The 27,963-nt window shown below is 34.5% G+C and overlaps 1 protein-coding gene across 2 annotated transcripts; it reads left to right on the forward strand.

The window, feature by feature from the left end:
• The first annotated feature begins 4,028 nt into the window (after positions 1 to 4,028).
• LOC124840027 (AP-1 complex subunit gamma-2-like) lies at positions 4,029 to 26,424 on the forward strand. 2 transcript variants are annotated; one of them, XM_088095416.1, is made up of 18 exons: positions 4,029 to 4,313; positions 5,507 to 5,809; positions 5,975 to 6,116; positions 6,927 to 7,100; positions 7,686 to 7,865; positions 8,957 to 9,111; positions 10,211 to 10,301; positions 10,388 to 10,551; positions 11,042 to 11,096; positions 12,001 to 12,123; positions 12,209 to 12,304; positions 12,907 to 13,034; positions 13,626 to 13,730; positions 13,814 to 14,070; positions 14,439 to 14,672; positions 14,761 to 14,936; positions 24,843 to 24,941; positions 25,875 to 26,424. In XM_088095416.1, exons 1-18 carry the CDS (start codon positions 4,282 to 4,284, stop codon positions 25,968 to 25,970), a joined length of 2,610 nt encoding a protein of 869 aa, XP_087951542.1. In that variant the 5' UTR covers positions 4,029 to 4,281; the 3' UTR covers positions 25,971 to 26,424. The 2 variants fall into 2 exon arrangements, with proteins under 2 accessions (XP_087951542.1, XP_087951543.1); XM_088095417.1 differs by having other exon boundaries at positions 14,442 to 14,672.
• Positions 26,425 to 27,963: the final 1,539 nt, after the last annotated feature.

A 27,963-nucleotide genomic window follows, 5' to 3' on the forward strand; every position in this document is an offset into this window, starting at 1 on the left:
TGAATGACTAGGAGAAGCATGATTACACATGCAACAGTACAAGATTTTTCTAAAAACAGATTAGGAACAAGAGAGGAAAAAAGAGTCAAAACTTACTTTCTCTATTCTTGAAATTGAGTGACTAGATTTATAGACATTGACGTCGTGATCGTCTGGACACCTCCTGATTGTCAAACGGATAACTTAGGAACAAGAACACTTAGAGAGAAGGTAGAGAACTCTAGAAAATTGGTTTATAGAGAGATAATACGTTTTAAAATAATGAAACTCGTTTATAACAAAACTATTTATAACTAAACCATTTAATATTAAAATAACCGAGACTTACTATTTTTAAACTATCATCACTTCTAAAATATACCATTTTTTGGATTTTACATATTAAGTACTTAAAATATTTATATTTTTTAATTCAATAGTGGTTAACTGTTATTTTACTGTATTATTGTCACATATTATTTTATAATTTTATAAAATGATAATTAATAATATACAATAACAAACTGAAACATTATATTAAAATAAAAATATAAATCCTTAATTTTGATATGCAAACTTATACACGATACATTATTCATATTTTTATTTCAAATACAAAGTTTTGAACTTTTAAATATTGTTATTGTTTTCAAAATTAACCTGATGTAATATTTTCTTATTGAAAAAACTTAATTAATAATGGCTTAAAATTTCTATTATTTTTTAAAATCTGTTAACTTAAAATCTAAAAGTTTAAATTATTTATTTTATAAATTTTAAAAATCTTTCAATTAGTTATTTATGTTGAGTTGATGAAAATAATACATTTTGAAAAGTCTCACATCACTTAGGATGAGCAAATAAGTGAGTGTTAGTGACTGTATAATGAATTTAAAGTTCATTATTTTAGTTGCCTCAAATAAAAAACACTCTAACTTGTTTTTAACTTTTCTTAAATTATTATAGTATAGTGTTGTGTTAAATTCTTTCTTTAGAGAGTGTAGATGTATTTATGGTTAAAAGGCATGGAAGAAATATTGTATATGTTGTAAAAAATATCACATATTGTTATTCTCTAGTTGTTATTAAACAAGGTTATGATTTTTTTCGATTTTAAAGTTTTCACGTTATATTCTTATGTTGATTGTTTTGATCTTATTTCTCCATTTGTATGGTGATTCTTACAAGTAAAAACGATAATGTTATTTATGATGACACATTAGAGTGAGTATCAAGAGCATATGACTCGATAGAATATTATTAGTATATTATGTGGTTACAACTTAGTATGATATTCCACATTACAAAAGATGAATTCCTTATTGTTGGAGAGTCATCATTGGTTACTGAATTTGCAATGAAATTTGTAGGTATTGTCAAATATGACATAGAAATTTGATGGAAGAAACACTATTGGTACTTTGTTGGCTTGGTGAATTTGTAGTTAGGTTTGTGGAAGTCAACCAAGGCGCAAGGACGATGAGTCATGTTAGATATGCAGTGGAGTGAGCATTTTCTGGTGAGTGTGCTCCTAGATATGTAGAGAAGATTGGATCGGTGCTCACATGGCTCGATAAGTGAGGTTTGACGAAGATGTGTTTGATGAGTCATGTGTGATTTGGGTTTCCATGGTTGTCATGGTCTGCATGTTGTAACAATTTCTAGGATGCAATTAAAGGTTTGATGAGTGTGTTCAGATCAATAGCTGGGTTGATCTTCTAATGCTCCTGTGTGTTTTTTGGTGGTTGCGAGGAGGATAAATCATGGATCTGTAGAGATTTTTAGCTTGTGATCTAGAGAGGAGCTCATGCACTCTTTGATGGAGATTAACGGTGGAAGTGTTAATCTAGCGTATTGTGCGCAAAAGCTCTTCCTATATGATATGCATGGAACTCAAATGGTGTTGGTGATAACTCTAGTGAGTGTCAAAAGATGGGGTTGCAATAACATGCAATCTGCTACTTCGATGATGCACATAATGGACAATTGTGTTTGGTGAGGCTAGTAGTGAGTAGAGCTTGATTTACGTGGGTGGAGCTTGAGATCTCTAGTGACGGTGTTTCGTGTGGCTGACATGATGGAGTTTTGTGTCGTCAACAAATGTGTGACGGTGTTGCAACATTTTCTGGTTCAGTTTATGTTGGGTGGAGCAAACTTTTCCCTTCTTCAATGCTGGTATGTGCAATGACGACACGATTCAAATACTCTAGTGACTATGTGGAGGTTTGACGATGGTTTGTGGTGAAGACATTAATGTATTGCATGTCTGCTTGAGGAAAAAAGAAGATGATGTGGTAACTTCTGGTTGGTTAAATATCAGAGTGAGGGATTATGAGATGTGACATCCCCTAGTTGATTAAATTTGACAATGGAGGAATGCGACACGTGGTAGCTCAGTTGAGCAGGTTGTGAGTGCTAGGATGAGTCTTTTCTAATTGTAATTATACACATACATTGACTAATATTTATGCAGGGTGTGTGTAATTATACAATGTGACATTGGTTAACATTGATGTATGGTGTATGATGTTTATGCATGAACATTAGTTAACATTAATGCAAGGTGCAATGATAATACACGGGTATTGATTATCTTTGATATGTGTGCAACGAAATGAAATTATTAGGATGATTTAATTCAAAGTGAACATACTTTTATGATGGAATATGATTGTTGGTATAGACAATGAAGATGTATTTATTTTAATCATGGTGGAGATGATTGAGTTGATGAAAATAATACATCTTAAAAAGTTTCACATCATCTAGGATGAGCAAAAGAGCGACTCTTAGTGACTATATAATGGACTTTGAGTTTATGATTTTAGTAGCTCTAAGTCAAATACCCTTTAAGCTTATATTTAACTTTTCTTATACTTTTGTATTAGAATACTGTGAGATTTGAGTTAATTTATTGTTTTAAAAAATGTGGGTGTAGATTAAAGTTCATGAAAAAAAGTTATTTATATATTTTCTTGTTATTATCTTATTATAATTAAACAATACTTATACTTGTGTGTTTTATTTTTGATTTTGAAGTTTATGTATTATATTTTTGCAATGATTGTTTCGATTTTATTTATCCATAAATAGAATGATTCTCGAAAGTAAAGATTATTATTTTTTATGAGAACGTATTTTTTTTCCATAATTTAAAATGAGTTTTCTTTTCTTTTTGTATGAAGTAAAGATCCTCTGTTAACTAAAAGCATTTTTAGTCTATATTTGTAAGCATAAAAGTATTTGGAATATTCAATTTTTTTATTTAGTCAAGTTTTGGTTATTTGTAATCTATATACATGAAGTTAATTTTTATTACAAACCATCTCCGAATAATTTGCGTTATTTTCAACTATTTCTTGATAACATTTTTTTACATACTTTATATGTCATTTATAATTAAAAAATATTAATATTTGACCCAACAGGAAATAATATGTTGCAATAAAAACGTTAGTGAATTGGACCAAAAAATATGAAAATATTTTTTATCACTATTTTAATATAAAATGTAATAATGCAATAAAAATGCGAGTCAGTACATAAGACATGTTTTGACTAGTATTGATAAAAACATGAGTTTTTAAACTGATCAAATTTAAATGATAAACCCTTTTGATGTCTCATTTCCAATTTCAAATAAAATAAAAAACCCTAATTTAACTAACGTTAATGCACCCAATGACTCTCAAATGGGTGTAGCTGACTCTTTTCTAACATATTTTTTTCAAATATTTTCTAACTTTTTATTTTTAAAATGTTTTCTAACACTTTCTTTATAAATTGAAAATGCATAAATTACAGGAATTAAAGAAAGCCTAAATTAACTGCGGGTTCGTGACTCGAACAAAGGCATCTTCATCAATTAAATTAATACTCAAGTAACATATTTTTTTCTCAGGGTGAGGATTGAGGAACATTTTATTTTTAAATTTTGCCAAAAGCAGTTTAAATTTACGAATCTGTCCCTAATTAATTATCATTTTTAATTGTCTGGAATTTGTAATTTTAATCCATTTTCATATTTTTCTTTCTCAAAGATTTGAGACAGAAACGTTAAAATTGTAAAATCGTTGCAAAAGCTGAAGAAAGAAAAGGTGCGGTGGTGTCGAGTTGTTTTGTTTCCTCTGAAAATTGACAGAGCTCGCGCACACACACACAACGCAAATACTCGCTTCGTATCAGATCCGAATCCCTCTTCGTTTTGCCGATTCGGATCTCCGATTGATCTCCTTCTCCGATTCCTCCTCGTCGCAATTGGATCCGATTTGAGCTTCTTGCCGTACATAATCACCGTCAATCATGAACCCGTTCTCGTCAGGAACGCGTTTGAGGTAAGCAATTAAATCCTTCTCTTCTTCGCTTGGTCGCTTGGATTGGATCAACGCCTAGTGCACGCACGCACACGCTAACACGCACGACCACATTCTCACATCATGTACAATATGTTTGTTCTTCTTTGTGCTGGTTTTGTAGTTGAGTAGGGCTTTGCGTTTGGAAGAATTTTAAATTATCTCCGCATTTTTATTTTATTGGAATTTACTGCTCTTTTAGTTGCATGGTCGCGATTTTGTGTTTTTCTTTCAGCTGAAATTAGTGATATACATGTTAACAATTCATTTGGTGACTGGTTTTGTTGTGCTTAGCTGGTCAAGGTTTTCTCTCAGTCTCTAAATGGGATGGTGATATTGAACTCCAGCTTCTAGCCCCGAACTTGAACGAACACTGTACATCAGAGTTTCATTCGTGTAATTATAGAAGCGTTGGAACAATTCTTGAACGATATGTATTCTGTATATTGTTAGGATAAAGTCTTAAGCGTAGACATATGTAGTTGCAACATTGTAAGTGACTTAGTTATAGATCTTTATTAGTATATTTGTCTCCCTCATCCACAGAATGTCACTGATGCTGTCCCTATTAAGTACTGTGACCTACCAGTTTGATAATGGATTTGAATCTGATGTGAGTAGTCATGAGATTGTTCATGCTGATTTTATTTTATATATTTCATTATTGTGAAGCAATGAATTTGTAAATTAGCATCCTATGGCTTTAGTTACAATATGTGGCCGGTCTCGAGTCCTCCCATGAATTTAAAGCATGATTTTTACACACTCGACTGGTCTGGAAGGGGCCAATATGCTGTGCCGTAAGCAATATTGTATTGATTTGTTAATAGTTGCAGTATCTCTTGTTCTCTGCTTCCGCACTAACTTTGAGCATTGAGATAAAGCATTGTGTAGAAGAATTGGAATTACAACTATACAATGCTGTCACTTACATAAGCAAGGTCTAGTTTTCTTTGTGATCTTGCAGTTACGCATGTGTTTTCTTTTGTCTATGTGATTGACATTTTTTATTTCAAAATTCCTCTGATTTAAACGGTCAAATACACTTAATTTTTCCAGGTTTCTTGCTAGTTGGAAAGGGGAGACGTGTTTAATTTCTAGTTTCTGTTTGACTTTAATTTTGATTAATATCATTTACACATTGGGTTCATATTTTTCAATATCCCAACTTGTAGGGACATGATCCGGGCAATTCGTGCTTGCAAGACTGCAGCAGAAGAACGGGCTGTTGTAAGAAAAGAGTGCGCTGCCATTCGTGCAGCAATAAATGAAAATGATACTGATTATCGGCATCGAAATCTGGCTAAGCTAATGTTCATCCACATGCTTGGTTACCCCACACATTTTGGTCAAATGGAATGCCTCAAGTTGATAGCATCTCCTGGATTTCCGGAGAAGAGAATAGGTTATCTTGGCCTCATGTTGCTTCTGGATGAAAGACAAGAAGTTCTCATGTTGGTCACCAATTCTTTGAAACAGTATCCAGTTGTTAGTCAAAGTTGTGATTTATTTTATATATATTTCCTGATTTTTGTTGCACTTTACAAATGTGCTATTTTTTTCTTCTACCTACTGAAACAAAATGAGGGAAGGGAAGAATATTAATGATTGGTCATAGATGATGAGCCTTAACTGAATCACAGAGATCTTAATCATACAAATCAGTATATAGTCGGACTTGCCCTTTGTGCTTTAGGAAACATTTGTTCAGCGGAAATGGCACGTGATCTTGCACCAGAGGTTGAGAGATTATTGCAATTTCGAGATCCAAATATTAGGAAGAAGGTAATTTTCAGTGTACATCACATATTGTATCAGTGTTTTTTTCCATATATTAGGGGAGAAAATGTCGTGAATGGTTTTAGGTTTCATAGTGACAGTAACATACTTTCCTTTCCATATGATGATTAGTAGTGTAACTTTATTGACTATTCTGCAAGAGGTTGCTTATTTGTTAGAGTTCTTTCTTTCTTTTTGTAGTTTTTTTTAATAAAGGTTTGAGTTATATATTGTAAAGAATTCTCTTACATGCATTTATAAATTATTTTCAATCATCCGATGATTATGCCTTTGTTCTATAAATTTTTTAGTTGTATTTGGCAAAAGGAAGTAATTCTGATGCACAAATATGTGAGGATGCTTTGTGTTTGATGCCCATTCGAAGAATCTAGAATTTCATCATGTAGTATTAATAATAAAAAATAATAATCCTTATGTTAGGGTGGTCTGTTCAGCGTGCTACATCTTTTTGACATCACTGCAAATTTTGCAATGTATAATCTTTCTCATTGATTACCAGTAAAATGCTGTTTGCTACTAGTACTTTTTTCTTTCATTTTCATTATTTTGAATGAAAGTTCTATCAAATTTCCTCCTACGTACTTAGCATGCAACAATCGATTCCATAGTCTTGTCTATCACATGTACTAGTAATCTCCCTATTCTCATTTTTCTAAATATTTATAACCTTGCAATGTAATTTAATATTTGAGTTATTAATAAAACCTTTCCCATTTAACTGCTTGAATGATGGCTATTGATTAATTATTCAAAAAAACTCGTTCACAGAAGTTAACCGTGCTCACTGTTATATAGGCAGCATTATGCTCTATAAGGATCTTAAAGAAAGTTCCAGACTTGGCAGAAAATTTTATCAATCCTGCTACTGCCTTACTTAGGGAGAAGCATCATGGGGTTTTGATCACTGGGGTTCAGCTTTGTACAGATCTGTGTAAAATTAGCGCTGAAGCTCTTGAAAATATTAGGAAGGTAGTGTTTCATCTTTTAAACTATTTTGTCTTTCACATGGTGTAGTTACCTATAACTCACTTTGCATATTGAAGACTTAAGTTAAACTTATCTACTATAGCCTTAGAATTACAAATATTTTGTGCTGCTAGTCAAATTATCTCTATATATTTTCTTCTTGGTATTTGGGAGTTAATAGCATCCATGAATTCTTGACGATGATATAACCTAAAGGAAATTTAATGAAGTTATAATCTAGAATATGGGATTTGTTGGGTAGTTAATTTGAAATTTCTTTTCAATATCGGAAAGGCTTTTTTTGTGAGCTAGTATTATGGTGTTTGTAAACTCAACTGTTTCAAAAAATAACATACTGTTTCTAAGGTCACAGCACCATGTGTTAGTTTCTGCAAGCTAGTTTATTGGGTATAAATAATAGTATATACTTATTTGAACTGGAAAGGCATATTAACAAGTTTCATAGGTGTACCCTAATGCTCAAAGTTAACCTCTGATTGCATTTTAATATGAAGAGCTCCTGCAAATAGAGTCATGATTTGAACAGCTTTTATTGTAACGAATCATTTTGTGAATAAATTATTACAGAAATGCACAGATGGTTTGGTCAGAACTCTTAAGGATCTAGCAAATAGTCCATATTCACCAGAGTATGATATTGCTGGTATCACAGACCCATTTCTCCACATCAGATTGCTTAAACTTTTGCGGGTGTTGGGTGAAGGTGATGCTGATGCTAGTGACAGCATGAATGACATACTTGCCCAGGTCAGCTGTGTGTTTATGGTGAATTTTATGATATTATGTTATTATAGAGCTCATTAATAATCTGCGACGCTTGGTTATCTGACCATGCCTCTATCATTTCTCACATCTTAAGTCTATTTTGTTGGACTAAGTTATTATTCCTAAATCCACTTTTTAGTATGTTATTAGAGCTTATCTTAGATTCATTAAAAGGGTCACTCATCATGTTATCCGTGTACCATGCCCAATAATGTTGGAGATGAGGGAATGTATCAGGAAAAACGCAAGTGTATATCAACTAGAGATAATACTAAAATATAGCATACAAGTAGGGATAGTCCTTATGTCATAAGCTGGTTTTATAGGGTTGAGTGATGTCTAAACTCACTAGTACATAATCCTATGACAACACATTTTGGGGAAAGGAGTTAATGATACTAAACTTCTGCTCCAGCTAATGCATTAAAGGGCGTTATCAAACATAGATTGTGGTTTTGGATGTTGGTGTGTTTGGGTGGCACTGGTCAGAGGAAGATGCTTTTCTATTGGTTTATGGTAATGTATGGTTGGTTAGTTTGGTTTTGCATTAATGTAAGATCACTTTAGAAAATGTGCTTAAAGTTGAAGATTTGTATTAAAATCTTTTTTATTTTTTTCTTGTGTGCATGTGAATGTATGAAAGTATTTGTAAGGGGAAGAGGTGTCTTCCATTGTAAATAGTTGTTGAAATAGAAGCCCATTGAGCATCTGGATTTTCTTCTTCAAATTTCACTGTATATTTCTATCTAATTCTTTGAAGAATTACAAATTAGGCAAAAGAGAAAGGAGGGAGTTCTATAATTGTATTCTATATAAAATTTTTGCCAAGGAACTAGTATTTATGATACACTATGTGATTTAGTTACTGTTAGAATTCTTCAGTTAACTGGCGAAGCTTAGTTTTTTAATCAATTGTGTTAACCACATGTTATAGTAGTCAAGATTTGGCCATTTGCTGTTTGCCAAATCAATGTTTTAGGGGTAGATGAGTTTTAATATACTATTTCTTATTGTTGGTGGCCATCTCTTCTGAAATTTTAGGTTGATAATTTTACACGTGCTGCCTGTTTTAGGTGGCTACGAAGACCGAGTCAAATAAAGTTGCAGGGAATGCCATTTTATATGAATGTGTTCAAACAATAATGAGCATTGAAGATAATGGCGGCTTACGTGTACTAGCCATTAATATCCTGGGAAGATTCTTGTCAAACCGTGACAACAATATCAGGTTTATTTCTCGTCATTGTTTCTCTTTTGTAACTGACTAGAAATTTCAATCAAAACCTTCTAACGGTGGTAGATTGAGTGTTGAAATTGTAAGCTTCACTATAATTGCTAAAAGAAACATAAAATTTAGCACAGTAAGAGGTATACATAAAATGTGATTGATGGATGGTGCTTTTTGGGTTGATCTACAGTAAACTGGACTCAGTAAGTCATTTGAGCAATCAAATTATTGCCTTACCAATTTAAAACATTTAAAAAAAATAAGGAATCACCAGTTTGTTTAAGATAAAAAGTGATTTTTGTATGGAATAGTTTAGTGATTGTTCTAGAGGTTTTTAAAGAAGTAGTAATTAACAGGTTTGTTCACAATCAGAAAATCACCAATTTTTAAGTAATTAATTTTACAAGAAGCTATTCTAAAATGTAATTTCATTTGTGATGGGACAAAATCCGATTGTACCATGTGTAAAAGGATCCTAACCATTTGTAAGTATTTCCAGTTTCTTATTATTTTTAAATGCCGCACAAACATGTAACAAAGAAAGGGATTTTTTTTTTTTAAAACAGAATCGATTCTTTGATAAAAAAATGTTTCCAAACAAATGAACTCTAAAAAAGAATAGGACCGGGGACCCCAATTATATTGACAACATTTACGTGATTATAACTCTTAGAAAGTAAATTAAGTCTAACTTAACCATACAAAACCAACTTGTAAGGTGGGGATAAAATTTAAGTAGTTGATGTCTCTAGTTACTCATTTGGCTATATGCTAAAATTTATTTAGTTTGAACTTAGTTTGGTCAAAATCTTGTTTGTAATTTTTATGTTGCTTACAAAAGTATATGCTATGCTGTGGCTTAATTTGTTCTTAGGCTGAATTGTTCTTTGGCTGTTGACAGAAAAAGGCGCTTATAACTTCTATATTACGATAAAATAAATCATGTGCCCATTCAATTTCTTTAATTCTTTATAAAGGTTATAATTAATATTGCATCTAGTGTTCTTCAAGCTCTATTTTCATTCCATCCTTCTGTTTTTGTTTTTCTTTTAAATTTAATTATTGAAGTGAATCTTACTCTTCTACCTTCTTCGTTTAGATATGTGGCATTAAACATGCTAATGAAGGCTGTAACAGCTGATGGTCAGGCAGTACAGAGGCACCGTGCAACAATTTTAGAGTGTGTGAAGGTATTAAATTTGTCTTCTTCCTTAGTGATAAGAAAAGAGCTTTGTTTTAGAATCGTATGGGTTGATCACCTGACTCTTCCATTCAGGATTCAGATGCTTCAATTCGGAAAAGAGCCCTTGAACTTGTTTATGTTTTGGTCAATGATACTAATGTGAAGCCCTTGGCGAAAGAACTAATAGATTATCTTGAAGTCAGTGATCAGGATTTCAGAGCTGACCTTACTGCGAAAATTTGCTCCATTGTAGCAAAGTGAGTCATAAGATGCTGAATGACATTCTTTTTTCAGTTTCATTTGTTTTTTTTTATCTTTTAACTTGGGCAAGGAGAGAAGAGAAGGAGGCCAACTGTGTGAAATTTATTTCTTCTTTTTTGAGTATCCTATAATTTCTGGATCACTTGTGATATTCCATCATTAAAGGACACTTGATTTGTCTGAGGAACATGCTTTACTGGCATTAGTTCTTTTAGAAGATATAACTGTTTCTCACGTTGGTAGTTGTGAACATGTTTTCTATGTTGGCCTTGCAGTCTTTACATTTTGGAATTTTCTGCTCTTTCTTATTGATCTCTTTTTTGATAAAATAAAGATGAAGCCATTTGATCCATTTTGAATTGGTCCTTATCTTTGTTACCCCTTGTCAATCTAGAACTAATTAGAGATTTTCTTTAAATTTTACACTCACACACACACACACACAGATATATTTAGTTGACTAGCATTTATTTATTAATGTTTCAGGTTTTCCCCAGAGAAGATCTGGTACATTGATCAGATGCTCAAGGTTCTGTCTGAGGTAATAAATATAAGGGACAAACTTTTGTAGTGAATTAAAATTTTAAAGGAAAAAATTCCAAGCATGCTAGCTTTTTAGGCTATCCGTTAGCAGTGATGCGGGTCTACATGTAGATTTAATTCCTCTAGAGTGACAGTGATTCACTGGAGGGAAAAGTGAGACATCTCAACCATAAATGCTAAAATTATGGGAGTTGATTTTAACAAATCCATGATTATACATGTGCATGTAATATCAACCATTCTCATCTATGCTTAAATTTTCTTGCCTTTTCTTCTGAAGTGAACTCTGCCCTCTAGAGGAGCTAAATCTTTGTATGTGAAATATGATAATTCATTTGCTTCCCAATTGGCATGAAACATTGTATGAAATCATTCGCATGCTTAAAATCTGCTCTAACAATAATGTTAACATCTCCCACCTTATTATTGTTGTTTTATGATTTGATGGTGGTTCAGGTATTGATGCTAAAAATCTGCCATGTATATACGGTTTCATGGCATCAATTTGTTTGAGTCAGAATTGTGTTGTATGCCATGTGTTGGTCAGAAAATGTCTGCCAAATAACTTTGATGGTGTATTGAGATTGTTGTCTGGAAGGTGTGCCTTGACACAATAAGGTTGCTACCTTATAATCTGGTGGTCACAAAGTTCTAGCTGTGGAAACAATCTATGTGATCACAGGGGTGTGGCTACATTTTACCTTCTGAGGACCACTGAATGGTGGGAGCTTTATGTGTTGAGCTGTCCTTTTATTGTGGTTGTTGTTTTGGTGCTAGCTGTCTCCACATTGAGCCATTTTAGTTATATACATACATATATATATATATATATATATATATATATATATTTTTTTTTTTTTTTATATTGGGTGCATGTTCTGATCTCTATTCTATGTTAGTAGGCTGGAAATTTTGTAAAAGATGAGGTATGGTATGCCTTAATTGTTGTGATAACCAATGCTTCTGAGCTTCATGGATATACCGTAAGAGCATTGTACAGAGCATTTCAAACGTCAGCTGAACAGGTGCTCACTTTAGTTTTGACAGAATCTAGGCACTTACTTTTCTTTTGATGCTGTGCACATAATATTACCTAATGCTTTTCCTCAGGAGACTCTAGTTCGAGTTACAGTGTGGTGCATTGGGGAGTATGGTGACATGTTAGTCCATAATGTTGGAATGCTTGACATAGAAGATCCAATAACAGTGAGTGCTACTGCTTGAGAAGTTTATTCATCTGTCTAACTGTTGCTTCAGGTTGCATAAATATAATATATCACTTGATTATAAGCAATAATTTAACAAGTTGATAAATGTATTGGTCTGAACCTTCAAATGAAAGATGTTTTAATAATGTCCCTGGTCCTTGTTATACTTAATCATTGTCACTTTCATAGTTTTATAGTTCTCCCTAACTGAAGGGGGGAGTGAGGGTGGGATTTAGTTTACCTGTTTGATTAGTTTATTTAACATGCTCTGTGGCAGAAACTGCTCCTGTGTCCTTGCTAATTCAATGAAATCTGGGCATGATATGGTTGTACTAAAACCATATATGTTAGCATTATATGACTTGCCTTTTTCATTTTAGTTCTTATTGCATAGTTGGATTTTTTTATACAGAGGAATGAGTTTATATTCCGGCCGTGTTTTCTTTTGAGAGTTGCAGCTTTATTTAACTGTGATTGTACTTTTAACAATTGTTGCCTAAATCTGCTCATTTTGGCAGCACATAGGAAAATCTAAAAGAAATCTTTCACTGAATCTACTTTTTTTAAAAGTTATCAGCCTTCAATTTGTCATGCTTGCAGGTGACTGAGTCTGATGCAGTTGACATTGTAGAGATTGCCATTAACCGTCATGCATCAGATCTTACCACAAAAGCGATGGCTTTGGTTGCATTATTAAAACTCTCTTCACGTTTCCCTTCATGTTCAGAGTACGATCTTTTTTTTTTTTTTTAAGTTGTTATTATCTATTACAGCATACCTTAAATTGGAGTTTGCCAAGAATCAATGTACCAAAAAACTTAAGTTGTAGGCGAAACCTTATGGATGGTTTTGTATCTGACAGGCTCTGTCACACTTGAGCCGTTTGGGCTCTAAGTGTAGCACCTTACTTTATGCTGAAATTCAACATTTATTTAAAATAATGGAGTTCGAAAGGATTGAACCCATGGCCAATTGATCATAGAGGCTTTAACACCATATCAAGAACCAACTCCCAAACATTTAAAATATTAGGTGAAGATTCATGAATGGTTATATGTCTAATATTGTTTCTTCTTTTTCTTCCCTTTTTATTTTAGAGGAATTAGGAATATTATATTCTAGTAGAAGTTTACCATACTGTGTTCAGGATAGTTTTAAAATCCTATGCTAGCAATTTGATATGTGAGGAATTGGGGAACTTTTCTTCCACGGTTCTCCTACCTCCTTACTCCCCATGCCAAAGACTCATGCACCAACTGCAAGTCATATACTTTTTATTTTTAACATGGAAATTTTATTCTCTTTTGATATGGATATAGGAGGATCAGAGAAATTATTGTTCAGTTCAAGGGGAGCTTTGTGCTAGAATTGCAGCAGAGAGCTATTGAATTCAATGCGATTATTGCAAAGCATCAAAATATTAGGTAAGGTTAATTAATTTGCTTAGTAGACTATATCAATAGTATGACATTCTACCACACTCTCATGGGAGAATGTCATTGTGCAGGTCTACTCTTGTAGAAAGGATGCCAGTTTTGGATGAAGCAACCTTTATTGGTAGGAGGGCTGGGTCTCTGCCAGGTGCAGCTTCAACTACAACTGTACCATCAGTTAGTCTACCAAATGGTGTTGCCAAACCTGTGGCTCCTCTTGTAGATCTACTCGATCTAAGTTCAGATGATGCTCCTGCACCTAGCTCTTCTGGTGGAGATTTTCTTCAGGACCTTTTGGGTGTTGATCTTGCTCCAGCATCACAACAATCTGGTTAGTATTGTGATCCCTGAAAAGAATATCTTTTGTATTTAGCAATTACCATTTTTATTTATACATCTTTGCTTTTCACCCATCCAACATAATTGGCATTGTTTTATGAGGCCTTCTTTACTTTCCAAACCTCTTGATCCATAATAAAAACCATTATGAAGAACTTCTCTCTTATGGATTTATTGAAAATTTAGTTTATGATCAAACCTAATGACATTGTTTGATCCATCTAAACCATCCTACCTAAAGTGGTGGTAGTCGTTGGTGATTTGGATTTTGTTCAAGAAACATCATTTAACTTTTTATGAATATTGAATAAGTCCATCAAACATATTTGTAGCATGTCTGACTTTTATTTGCTTTTTTAGCAGCTGGCCAAGATTCAAAAAGTGGCAATGATGTTCTTTTGGACCTTTTGTCTATTGGATCACCTTCCCAAACCAGCTCATCTACAGTAGACATCTTATCCTCCAATTCTAGTAACAAAGCACCAGTTTTACCATTGGATGATCTCTCATCTGTTTCACTTTCCTCAAAAGCATCTTCGAATGCTGCTCCTATGATGGATTTATTGGATGGTTTTGCCCCCAGCCCACCTACAGGTTGTTAACTTTGTTTAGTATTTGGGCAATATCATTGCATGATATTTAGTCAAAGTACTGACTTCTCGTCCTTTCTTATCTTGAATAGAAAACAACGGACCAGTTTATCCATCTATAACTGCGTTTGAGAGCAACTCCTTGAGATTGACATTCAATTTCTCAAAACAACCAGGAAACCCACAAACTACAGTTATCGAGGCTACATTTACGAATTTGACCTCTAATACATATACAGATTTTGTTTTCCAGGCAGCTGTTCCCAAGGTATGCCAATCAATATGCTATTGAACTTTCTGCATGAAGTGCTAAGATCTTCATCGTTGTAATTGTATAGATATAATTTTAATTTACTTCTTTTAACATTTTGAGATAATGATAAAGGTAATTTTCTGAAAATGCTTGAGTATCTTTTCCACTCAGCAGATTGATTTATTTATAAAACAAATGATTACATAGAAGAAATAACAACTACTATTTTCAAGAGAAAAATTAAACTGTAGAACTTCCTATGGAACACTGAACAATGATAAACACTTGGAAAGATAAACAGCATAATAAACATTAAATGCTCCTATTTCCAACACTTCCTCAAGCTGGAGAATAGATGTTTTCCATAGCATATTATTCTTTCAAAAACTTCACAATCCTTAACTGAGAATATATGCAAGTTAACTTAGTGAAGGTGCATATAGAGCACAAATCAAACCGTTGTCCAACTTTTCTATGATAAAATGGCTAATCCTTTTCGATGTGTTTTGTTCAATCTTGTTGAACATGATTATGAGCTTATGCTAATTGTTGGCTTGTTGTCACAATAGAGCTTTCATAGAGCCATCATATTTTATCTTTGTTGAAAGTACTACATTGACTAGAGATAAGGTCACTTTACTGTATATAAGTAAGTGTAAACCACATCTTACAAACCAATTTTATAAGGTTAAATTTTGCTTAAAGTTCATTTCTTAACATGATATATAGCCTTGGGTTAGAGTCTATCCTAGCAGAGTTTGTTGTTTGTTGGATCTATTGTTCTACTTGGTATCGGACCACATATTAATGTCTAATTCCATGTTCAAGATGTATATGTCTTGTCGTGAAGTTGTACGGTTGAGTTAGGCTTAAAGTTGACTTTTTAATAATCTTGAAATCTTCTAAAATCATTTCAGCCAAATTAGTTCACAAATACCTTGTGTGTAACTAAGAATACAATTTCAGCAATAGATCAAGCTATAAAAGTTGTTTTTTACTTCTTCCAAGAAAGGTGAAATACCCATTAGCAAATCTGCTATCAATGGTTGACCCTACATAGTTAGTGTCAAAATAGGTTTAAAGAATTTGATTTCCATTTCTTTGACATAAAATTCCATTTTTGTGTCACCATAAGGTATTATAAATATGAAATAATAGAGAAGATTAGGAGAAATCTCCCTTATGTGTTTAGCATACACATAGGGTAGTTTATTTATAATGTAAGATAAGGGTTAAACCCTAAATACAGAATGGGCTAAGCCCAATTAACATAAACACACAACTTAACATCTAACACTCCCCCTCAAGTTGGAGCATATAAATCATATGTTCCAAGCTTGTTACAAAGATAGTCAATTCTTGGTCCTCGTAAGGACTTGGTGAATATGTCTGCCAACTGGTTGCTTGAGTTAACGAACTCAGTCTTGATATCTCTAGATATGATTTTTTCTCTAATAAAATGACAATCAACTTCAATGTGCTTGGTTCTCTCATGGAAGACAGGGTTAGAGCTAATATGAAGAGCAGCTTGATTATCACATATAAGTGTCATGCGAGTGACATCTCCAAATTTCAATTCACTAAGTAATTGTTTAAGCCACACAAGCTCGCAAGTAGCAGATGCCATAGCTCTATATTCTGCTTCTGCGCTGGACCTTGCCACAACACTTTGCTTCTTACTTTTCCAAGATATCAGGTTGCCACCAATAGAGACACAATATCCAGAAGTAGACCTCCTATCAGAAGGGGAACCAGCCCAATCAGCATCTGAATAGCAAACGATTTTTGTATCGTTGTTAGGGCCATATAGCAAACCTTTTCCAGGTGATCCTTTAATATACTTCAGTATGCGAACAACTGCATCCCAATGGTCTTCACATGGGGAGTTTAGAAATTGACTCACCACACTAACTGCGAAGGAAATGTCAGGACGCGTAACAGTAAGATAGTTTAATTTACCAACTAATCTTCTGTACCGTTCAGGATCTGAGAAAGGCTCCCCATGATTTGGTAGGAGTTTGATGTTAGGATCCATAGGTGTCTCAACAGATTTACAGTTCATTAACCCTGTTTCCTCCAAGATGTCTAATGCATACTTCCTTTGAGATATGACAATACCATCATTGGATTGTGCTACTTCAATACCCAAAAAGTACCGGAGTTTGCCAAGATCTTTGGTTTGAAAATGATGACAAAGGTGTTGTTTCATCTGAGAGATGCCGAGATAGTCACTTCCTGTGAGAACAATATCATCGACATACACTATTAAGTAAATACATCCAGCACTTGAGTGGCGATAGAACACTGAATGATCCGCTTCACTGCGAGACATGCCAAATTGTTGAACAACACAGCTGAATTTACCAAACCAGGCCCGAGGAGATTGTTTTAGGCCATATAAGGATTTGCGAAGACGACATACCAATCCAGATGACTCCCCCTGAGCAACAAAGCCAGGCGGTTGCTCCATATAAATTTCTTCATGCAAATCACCATTTAGGAAAGCATTTTTGACATCAAGTTGGTAAAGAGGTCATTGTCGAAGAGCGGCCATGGCAATGAATAGGCGAACAAAGGTCATTTTTGCCAATGGAAAAAAAATATCACCATAATCCAAACCAAAAATCTGTGTGTAGCCTTTGGCAACCAGTCGAGCTTTCAGACGATCAATTGTGCCATCAGGGCCAACCTTGACAGCATACACCCACCTGCAACCAACAACAGACTTTCCAGATGGTAATTGGACAAGCTCCCAAGTTCCACTTTTCTGTAAATCACTTAATTCATCCAGCATAGCTTGACGCCAGCCACGATGAGTTAAGGCATCACCCACAGATTTAGGAAGTGACACAGAAGAAATGGATGAGAGACAAGTGTAAAAAGATGGAGATAATTTGTGGTAACTAAGAACAATATAATGGGGGGAAGGGTTACGGGTAGAGCGTATACCTTTACGGAGGGCAATAGGCAAGTCAAACTCATTTGCTGGAGCCGGAGGAGACACAGGAGGCGGCACTGGAAGTGAGTCATGAGGGAGACAATTGCGGTGACTATAAACCTGAAGGGGTGGTGGTGAAGGACGATCCTGTGGTGAATGAGAGTCTAAAGAAAGAGGAGACAAAATGGGTGGAGCATCACCAGGAGGATCACAGATAAGAGGAATATCAACAGTAACAGGGAGAGGTACAGAACTAGAAGATAGATGTGTAAAGTAAAAAGAAGATTCATCAAAAGTGACATCAGCAGAGATAAAATGACGATTGAGGGAAGGGGAAAAACACTTATAGCCCTTTTGTGACCGTGGAAATCCTAAGAAGACACATTTATGAGACCTAGTAGATAACTTATCAAGACCAGGACTAAAATCATGAACAAAACATGTAGACCCAAAAACTCTAAGAGGTAATGGATGTAGAGGGTCTTGAGGTAATAAGATAGAATGAGGGATTTTGTTATCTAGGACGGAAGATGGCATGCGGTTGATAAGATAACATGCCGTGAGAACAACATCATCCCAAAAACGTGAGGGTACTTGACCATGAATGAGAAGGGTACGAATTGTTTCAATAAGGTGTCTATTCTTGCGCTCAGCCACCCCATTTTGTTGAGGGGTATAGGCACATGAGGTTTGGTGAAGAATGCCATGAGAAGCCATGAAATGTTTAAACGGTTGAGAAAGGTATTCACGGCCATTATCACTGCATAAAGTGCGAATAGAAACCCCAAACTGAGTTTTTATTTCACTGAAAAAAGATTGAAAAATAGAAAATAACTCAGAACGATTCTTCATGAGAAACAACCAAGTACATCTGGAATAGTCATCAATAAAGGTAACAAAATACTAAAATCCGAAAGTTGACTTAACACGACTAGGTCCTCAAATATCAGAATGAACCAATGAAAAGGGGGATGACGCTCTTTGTGAAACACTACGAGGAAAGGAACTACGAGTGTGTTTACCTAACTGACAAGACTCACACGACAAACTTGATAATTTCGACAGACTCGGAACAAGTTGCTGCAGTTTGGCAAGACTTGGATGACCTAACTAAGCATGAAGAAGGGATGGTGACTCCATGATTACGCCAACATGTGGAGAAGGGCTGAGATGATATAGGCCATGAGACTCACATCCTGTGCCAATCATGTGTTTCGAACTCCGGTCCTGCAACCAAACAGAATCTTTGGTAAATGAAATAACACAATTAAGGGAACGAGTTAGACGACTTACGGACAATAAGTTAAAAGGAGACCCAGGGACAAAGTACATTATCAATGGATATGGACGGAAAAATATGAACAGTACCAATACCATGAGATGAGACTCTAGACCCATCAGCCATCGTTACCGAGGGTAAATTATCCGGACATGACAAGGAAGAAAACAAGGACTTGTTACCGGTGATATGATCGGTGGCGCTTGAGTCAAGGACCCAAGATCCGAGAGAGTGAGTCAGACCAACAAAAGGGGTACCTGTGCGTATAACAGAAGCAGATGTAGTGGAACTAGAGTGCTGACGGTCCTCATACCATCTGAGAAATTCCTGAAAGAGTACAGGGTTGTTTATGGTATTTGATGAAGTAGGATGGTCTGCAGACGGTGATCGGGGAGGTGGATCAGAATTTTGTGGTCGAGGAGGACATCCATGAAGCGCATAACATCTATCAATTTTGTGGCCTAGCTTGCCACAATGGTCACATTTTGGACGTTCTTTACCTGGTTGGCGAGACCGACTCCGATCATGAAGTTGGGCAGCCATGGAGAGGGAGAAACCCTAAAAATCCAAAGTGCTCCGATTGACGCAACAACCACAGATCCAGAAAGAGGGCGAGGAGGCGATCACGGCGGTGCTGATCAGCGGCGGCAGCGTGGCGGGAAGCGGCGGCAGCGGTGACTGTTGTGGCGGCGCGTGGAGGCGCGTGGGTGGTCCGTTCGCCGCGATCTTTGGACCACGGTGGTCGCCCAGCCGAGACGATTCCGATGATGTGGTCGTCGATCGATTCTGGAACTCCGGCGACGGCAGCGGTGGCGGCGGCGGCGACTGCAGCGACAGCGGCGGTGATGGGTACCGGAGACCGTGGAGTTGGTGGGAACTATTCCTTGCTCTAGATACCATGTGAAATAATAGAGAAGATTAGGAGAAATCTCCCTTATGTGTTTAGCATACACATAGGGTAGTTTATTTATAATGTAAGATAAGGGTTAAACCCTAAATACAGAATGGGCTAAGCCCAATTAACATAAATACACAACTTAACATCTAACAATAAAATTAGGTATGTGGTCTGGAAGTTGACCTCTCTTGGACAGTGCATGCATTGGCTAGCCAAATTAACAACAAATGCAATATTTGGCCTTGTGTGGGGCAAGTGAATTAATTTTTGGTCCAAACGTTTATGCATCTCTTTATCAACTACTACACTACCATTTGCATTACCCAATTTAAAGCTCTAACCCATGGGAATACTTGTAGGTTTACAAGTTTCCAAACCTATCACCTTAAGCAAATCAGTGACTTATTGTGGTAACATATGAAAATATTTCTTTTGGAGTAGGCCACTTCAATCCCCATAAAAGTATTTCAACCATCCAAGTACCACAAACACGTTTGGTAGATGTTGATTCAGAAGTTGTTCTTTCCAATCATTAGAAATAATGTCCTCTACACATACTAACAAGATAGTCACTCCAATTGAGTACGAGTGTTTGATGAATAAATTGTCTGACTTTGTATCCTAAAGTTGTCATGGTCTTAAAAAATCTCCCAAACCATGCTCGAGTGGATTTTTTTAACTTATAAAATGATGGGCGACAATTTACAATTTCATATCTTGATGGGACCTCCATTTAGATTTATTCCTCAATCTCTCCATGCATGAAAACATATCCTTCACATCAAGTTTCATATCTTGGTGGGGACCTCCATATATATTTATTCCTCAAGGTCTTGTAAATTGTTGTAATTCTTGACCATAATTGTACAAGACATAATATTACCCTAACGACATTCATGTTTGTAATTGGAGCAAACGTCTTTTAGTAATCTATCTAATGAGAAACCAGGGGTAGGACCGTTATGATTTTCAATTTGGGAAAGGATATTGACACCACACTCAAGAGAGATGAGAAGGTGAGTCACGGGGATGATTGTCACATATTACCCTGACAAGATAAAAAGTTGGGGTTCTTATAATGCAGAACACCCAAAAAAAATTCTCACAAAGAGAAAACTCAATTTTTCTGATAGAATTCATATATGATGTGTATTACAAGTGTATCCTTTTCTAGGATAAATTAGACAAGACCCCTCTACATTCCACATTAATTCTCAATAACTAATACTAATATCCACTTGTGTTGCATGTAATTCCCATTATATGAATCATTATTTTTTATATTTAAATAAAAGATAAAAATTAGAAAGAAAATTCAAAACACTTTTCAAGATCATATCACTATCCCATAGGTTTGAGTGAAACTCAGCAACCAATCTCGCTTTTTTATCTCTCAATTAACCCATTTACCGTACACTTTATCCCGCTTCCAACCATTTTCTCTTGGCAGATAGACCAACTTCCATGTTTTGTTCTTTTCCAATTCTTCCATTTCCGCAATCATAGATGGCTTCCAAACTTTATTATATGATGCCTAAAAAACATTAGTGTTAATTGAGATAGAGTTTAGGTTTGCACAAAATATTTTATGGGTGGGTGACAAATTTTGAGACATCATTTAAGAGAGAATAGAATGGCTTTTCATTGCATTTTCTAGTTCCTTTTTTGAAGGCAATTGAAAGATATAGATCTTGTCAATTGATTGGGCTTTAGTGCCATTTTTATCATTATCGTGGAAGTTAAGAATATTATAATTATTAAAATAGGAAGTTCAGAATTTGTTACTTGATGTGAAGGAATTGAATTGAGCTCTTGAACATGTGTCAATAGAGTGACCTTTAGTCTTCCTTCATTAACTTTAGTATCTTTTTTAGTTATCAGGAAGGAAAAGATATAATTTTTACTCAACCACTAGAATGCTAAACTCAAGGCTAGGAAGAATGAGAGTTTCAAATTAAGCTTCCTTATCTTGTTGCATATTCTCCCCCTGAAGATAAGATTGTTTGGAAAAACCTTAAGATCTTTATAAACGGAGAAACAACTTTCTAGGAGGAAGATGGTAACTCTTATATTATATCTCTGAGTAAAGGAGTAGCCAACAAAAACACATTTTAGGACTCAAGGATTGAATTTTTTCCTACCATGACTATGAACTTGAACAAATGAGACACACTCGAAGACCACTGGTGTAAAGTTTATTATTAGTGGAAAAACTAGGATAGAAAGAAGAAATGATATCCATAGGACTCTTGAACCCCAAGATTCTAGAGGGTAACCTAATTAGCCCAATTTTTTTTGGAACAATAGGTCACTAGTTTAGTCTAGGAGATGTCGAGTTTTCTTTCTACAATATTATTTTTGTTGAGATGTTTTGACTAGATGTTCATGAATTATACCCTCTTAATGGCTTAATTGAAACATTCTTAATTGAAGCTGACATAAGCTAAAATCAAATAGCAACAAAGGGAGGGTGAGAAACATTTATATCCTTTTTTGAGACTAAGGGTAACCTAAGAAGATACTTATGAGACCTAGTTAACAATTTATCAAGTAAAGGACTGGGATTGTGAACAAAACAGGTGGACCTGAAGACATGAGGAGTTAATGAGTGGAGAAACAAAATTAGTGAAGAACTTGCTTGTTGAGAATATTGAATGACAATTGATTGATGAGATAGCATGCCATTAAAATCATATCATCCCAAAATCGTGAAGAAACAGAATCATGAAGTAAAAGAGTTTAAGTTGTTTCATTAAGGAATCTATTATTGTGCTCTACCACCCCATTTTGTTGAGGGGTGTGTATGTACATGAGTTTAACGAATAATATCATGGGAAGTCATGAATGTCTGAGAAGAATGTGATAATCACAGGCATTATCACTGTATAAAGTTCAAATACAAACACTAAACTAATTTTTAACTTCATTATAAAAGGATTGAAATATGGAAAACAACTCAACTTCATTAAGAACAACCAAGTACAACATAGTCATCAATGAAAGTTACATAATATTGAAATCTTGAAGTGTGTCTAAGGTGCCAAATATCCAAGCTTACTAAATCAAAAAAGGTGATAAAAAAATTTTTGGGGACACTCCTGGATATAGAACTACGGCTATGTTTTCTTATTTGACACAACTCACACAACAAGATGGACAACTTAGATAGACGTAGTACAAGGTGTTGCAGCTTGCAAGGCTAGAATGACCTAATTGAACATGGATTGGATGAGAGAAGGGTGCCACCCCAAGCCAACAAGAGTAGATGTCTGAAACTGATAGAGACAGTGGGACTTACATCCTTTGCCAATCATTAGTCCCAAACTCCAGTCCTTCAAGAAAGCATAGTGTGGTGGCAAGAACTTCTGTAACAAAGCAATGACTTTTACCTCTTGTGAGTTTGTTTACCTCAAACAATTGTTTAAAGAACTAAGATTTGGGAAGCTATACAAATGACTTTCATTTGTGATAACCAAGCTAATGTGGCGGTAGCAACATAGGGAAGAGTGAAAACTAGTTGGAAAAAAAATGCACAGCAGAAATACGAGTAGCTAAAAATTGGAGTGATGCATTTTTTGGAGAAAAAATTAGCACCAATGAACAGTGGGTCCATTGGGAGGGCATGGATTCAAATAAAAACTTGATACCATCTTAGAAAGTAGATTTAGGTCTGAATCAACCTTATGAAATTAACTTGCAATGTGAGGTTTGTACCCACTTTATACACACACACACATATATATATTGATGTGGGATTTCTAACATATTCTTTCATGTTGAGGATTGAATATCTCCAAGTTTGAGATTAGATATTTGTGGGTAGTTTGATTTATATATATATATATATATGTGTGTGTGTGTGTGTGTGTGTGTGTGCACACATATTGATGTGGGATCTGTAACATATTCTTTCATGTTGAGGATTGAATATCTCAAGCTTGAGATTAGATATTTGTGGGTAGTTTGATAGAAACTTGATAATGAGTGACACAATAGGTTCAACAAACTTTATTAGGATAAACTCTAATACAATAGAGAAATTATATGCATTCATGTAATAGAATCCTCTAGTGTGTATGAGCACAACGGAGGAACATTTATACATATATCATGCAAGGTGTCGCATAGGGATAGGTCCAAGTCCAAACCCAAAATATCCATATAACTAGCAGAAACCATGTGAGAAAATGAGAAAGGAAATTTTGTGAAGTGCCTATTCCACTAAGTAAATTGATTTATTTTATAATAATTATTACAAAGATAATAAATAACAAAAACTATTTTCAAGAGAACAATTAAAACATTCACAACTTTCTTAGGACCATTGAACTATTCTAAACACTGATTGATGTACTTTGTAAAGATAATTGTTGAAATAAAAGAGAAAGAGACATGGGTTGAATCCCTAATGTATATGGAACACATAGGGTTATGTATTTATAAATAAGAAAATATAAAGAGATGGGCTTAAGCATGTTACATCTATTAGCTTTAATAACAGAAATATGATAAACTGAATGCGGAACATCTAACAATTACAAACATTCAATGCTCCAATTTCCAACAAGCAATATCATGATCTTCATTGTTTAAATGGAAATTTGAAGTCCCATGCCTGTTGTTTGTTTCTCTCAATAGATGGATTATAGCAATAAAAGTGTTTGCAGCGGTCAATAGCTCGATAATTTTTATTAGTTATCTGAGCTATTGAGTGGTAAATAATTACATTTATTCTTCAATATTTGATAATGGTGCTTGGTTACCTTCCATCATCTAGTACTTACGTATTTTGTTGTTGACTTTCAGTTTCTTCAATTGCACTTAGATCCAGCTACCAGTAATACTCTTCCCGCAGCTGGAAATATAACCCAAAATTTGAAAATTACTAACAGCCAACATGGGAAGGTAGATGGTCTTTTTTTTCCTTTGTTATTGCTTTGCCGTAATTATCTGTGCCTTTTTATGGCTTAAATTCTAAACGAAATGTTGATCACTGACATGTTGCTACAAAACTGCTAGTTTATGCTTTATGTTAATATTTGATATTACATGCTGCAAAAATGCTTATAATTTGAGCATGTGGGTTGTTGATTGATCACTACTGTTCAGATTGGTCATCAAAGTCAACCAGGATAGTGTGTAGGATTGAACTCCAATATAATTAGTTTACTTCACATTGCACAAGCACTGGAACTTTCAGTAGGCATTATACAGTAAATCACATTTTCTTTGTTGTTTATCGTCTGGACATACTTTAGGTTATTAATAATATTGGGTTAGTTTTTTTTTTTTTCTTTTTTCTTTTCTTCTGGTGTTCAATTATGTATCCTAATTGATTTATCTTGAGTTGTACTGTAATCTGTCATTGTTCCTATCCTGCTATTAGCCAATTTTGGGGTTTGCACTCCATGGCTTTATCTGGGATTTACAACCATGGATTCCCCAAACCCTCCTTTTATGTTTGTGCCTTGCGAGTGTGGATATGACGACCCTTACTCGTGTACATTATCTGGACTTACTTTCAGTTATTAATAATAATTAATATATTGAATTAGTTTTAACTGTTGTGCAATTATGTAGCATAAGCGATTATGTTGTTAGTTGTACTTTAATATGTCAATGGTGGCTATACCGCAATTTTCTATCTGCCATACCATTTTTGGGGTTGGCCACTCCACCTTATAATGATTTAGACTCCTCCATCCCCTCCTTTTCTCTGTTTGTGCTTTGTGAGTATGATTATGGTTTACACTTGCTGATATTATTTTCCCAAATAATTTATACATGTAAGTGCTTCTTAGTGAAGACTTGATTGCTAGCAATTATTCTTTTTTTCAGAAATCGCTTGTCATGCGTACAAGGATAGCGTACAAGATAAATGGCAAGGATACACTAGAGGAAGGACAAGTCAATAATTTTCCTCGTGAATTGTGAAGCTCAATGATCAGGGGTCATTAAGGTGATGCACAAAACCGTTCGTTTTCCCCAGCCTTCCATAATTACTGGTGCAGTTTTAACGTTTCATTCCTTCGAATGAGGTATGGTTGGAGCATCTGGACCACTTTTTGGCTTAAGTTTGAAGTCGATTCAGTGGCTTCATTTCTTTCTACCTTTTTTTTACCTAGGTGGTTTATGTACATTAGTACAAAATATTCCTGTATGAATGTGAAAGTCAAATTTTGCCTCTCAAGGCGATGAGAGTCGTGTCATGTTGGGTACTTGAGGTGCTTTCTTGGTATTTTTTCGGAGGTAGTCGCTCGGTCTTGCTGTCTAAAGTTATAGTGTTGTTGAATGCAATTTGGTATCCTTTAGACGATTGATATATTTGATTTTATGTAACTTTCTCCCCTAAAGATTAATGAAATGTAATCTCAAAATTGTCAGCTCTCTTGATCGGCGTTTGTGAAACATGTATGTGATTCCTTTATCTTTATAGAGCTCATTTCAGTGTATGGAAATTAAGAGTTTTAACTAATAAATAGGCTAAAATGTATTTAAGCGCCTTCGTTGTAGGTCAATCGAAGAAATTGTCATGGTTCAAAACTCTACGCAACTCTGAACATGCAAAATTATGTTGAACAGCGTAAATTTACACAAGTCAACGTGTGATGTTTGGTAAGTTTAAACAATTCCAGCTGAAGAAATTTCGACGCATTTTAGCTAATACTATAATTATCAGGTGAGCTAAGCTGGCTTCAGTCGGTGATCTGTTACAAGATGGTAATTTCTTCTGCACGTTAGACCTTTCAGTTTGAATTGGCTCATCGAGAATCCAACTTCAAGTTGTCAAATTTATTAAAAAGTCCAACTTCTTAATTATTATTATTTGTAAGTATCTTTCAACCCCTCGACCTTAAACATTTTACTTTCACGGATCCAAGGTGAATAATTAAGACTCATTCATTGCATGCAACAGTCATGAAATGTATATATTTTTAGTGTAAGATCCCAAGGTTATTTGCATTGAACTGTATTATTTTATTAATATAAAGAAAAAAAATACATTTATTAATATTCATAAGATAAGAGACTGGAAAACATTTTATTTAGTAGACTGTCAAGAGCGTATTGCATTGCATTGATGAAATTGTGTTGAAAATACAAGGGAAACATAAGATGGCAGAGAAGTGTTTCAGAAGAGTGTTCAAGAACAGTTAAAAAAACATTTTCCTTAAAAAAAATTCCAACCGTATGAGTTTTTGGAAAGATTAAGGTACAATAGCAATGAATAGGCGTTTGATAAAAATATTCTTTAAATTGGTTCAAAAATTTTGTTCACAAAATCAGCACACTAGTTAGACAAAGAAAACATGGATACGAGAAATATAGGAGGATATACGTCTTTGTTTACTTTCAAACTATGCCATGCTTGATACTTATGCAAGGATGGGGATATTTTCACTATAATCAATTGTAAATACAATTGTTCTGTATACAATCTTCTCCACACTCTATCCCTACGTAGTTTTTTTCTCACAAACCTCTTCAAGCTCTGTGCCAATTTTTCGCTTTTACAACCTCTAAACACGCTTTTACAACCTCTTCACAATTTTTCGCTAGCAATGATCAAGATACTTAAATGTTTATGTTTAAATTGTATTTGGAAGATTAAATAAAAAATGATAGCTAATAACTTAATATTATCAAAAGATTAAACATAAACAAAAAAATAAAAAGGTTTCAAATCATTCCCAAACTTTCTATTTAGTTCTTTTCACTTTTTTCTTAACTTAAGCATCTTTACTTTTATTATATATTTTTTTTCCTTTTTCCACTTCTTTTCCTTTCTACTCTTTCAAATGCTCTCTAGTCATGTTACTTTTTCATATCTAGAAGTCTAAAGATTGTCTTGGAATTTAATTTTGAAAAACAGAACACCGACAATAAAGTTTAAACGATGCAACCCAAGTTCAAAATCTTCACTAAA

Source organism: Vigna umbellata, chromosome 7, assembly GCF_029865625.1.
Source record: "Vigna umbellata cultivar VRB3 chromosome 7, Vumbellata_1.0, whole genome shotgun sequence".
Lineage (NCBI taxonomy): Eukaryota > Viridiplantae > Streptophyta > Magnoliopsida > Fabales > Fabaceae > Vigna > Vigna umbellata.

What these genes read in the sequence shown, in the direction of transcription:
- LOC124840027 (XM_088095416.1), top strand. Translation starts at nt 4,282, where the DNA reads ATGAACCCGTTCTCGTCAGGAACGCGTTTGAG. An exon ending in TCGTCAGGAACGCGTTTGAG is followed by an intron (nt 4,314 to 5,506) that starts GTAAGCAATTAA and finishes CCCAACTTGTAG; the next exon opens with GGACATGATCCGGGCAATTC. An exon ending in CGTTTCCCTTCATGTTCAGA is followed by an intron (nt 13,035 to 13,625) that starts GTACGATCTTTT and finishes ATATGGATATAG; the next exon opens with GAGGATCAGAGAAATTATTG.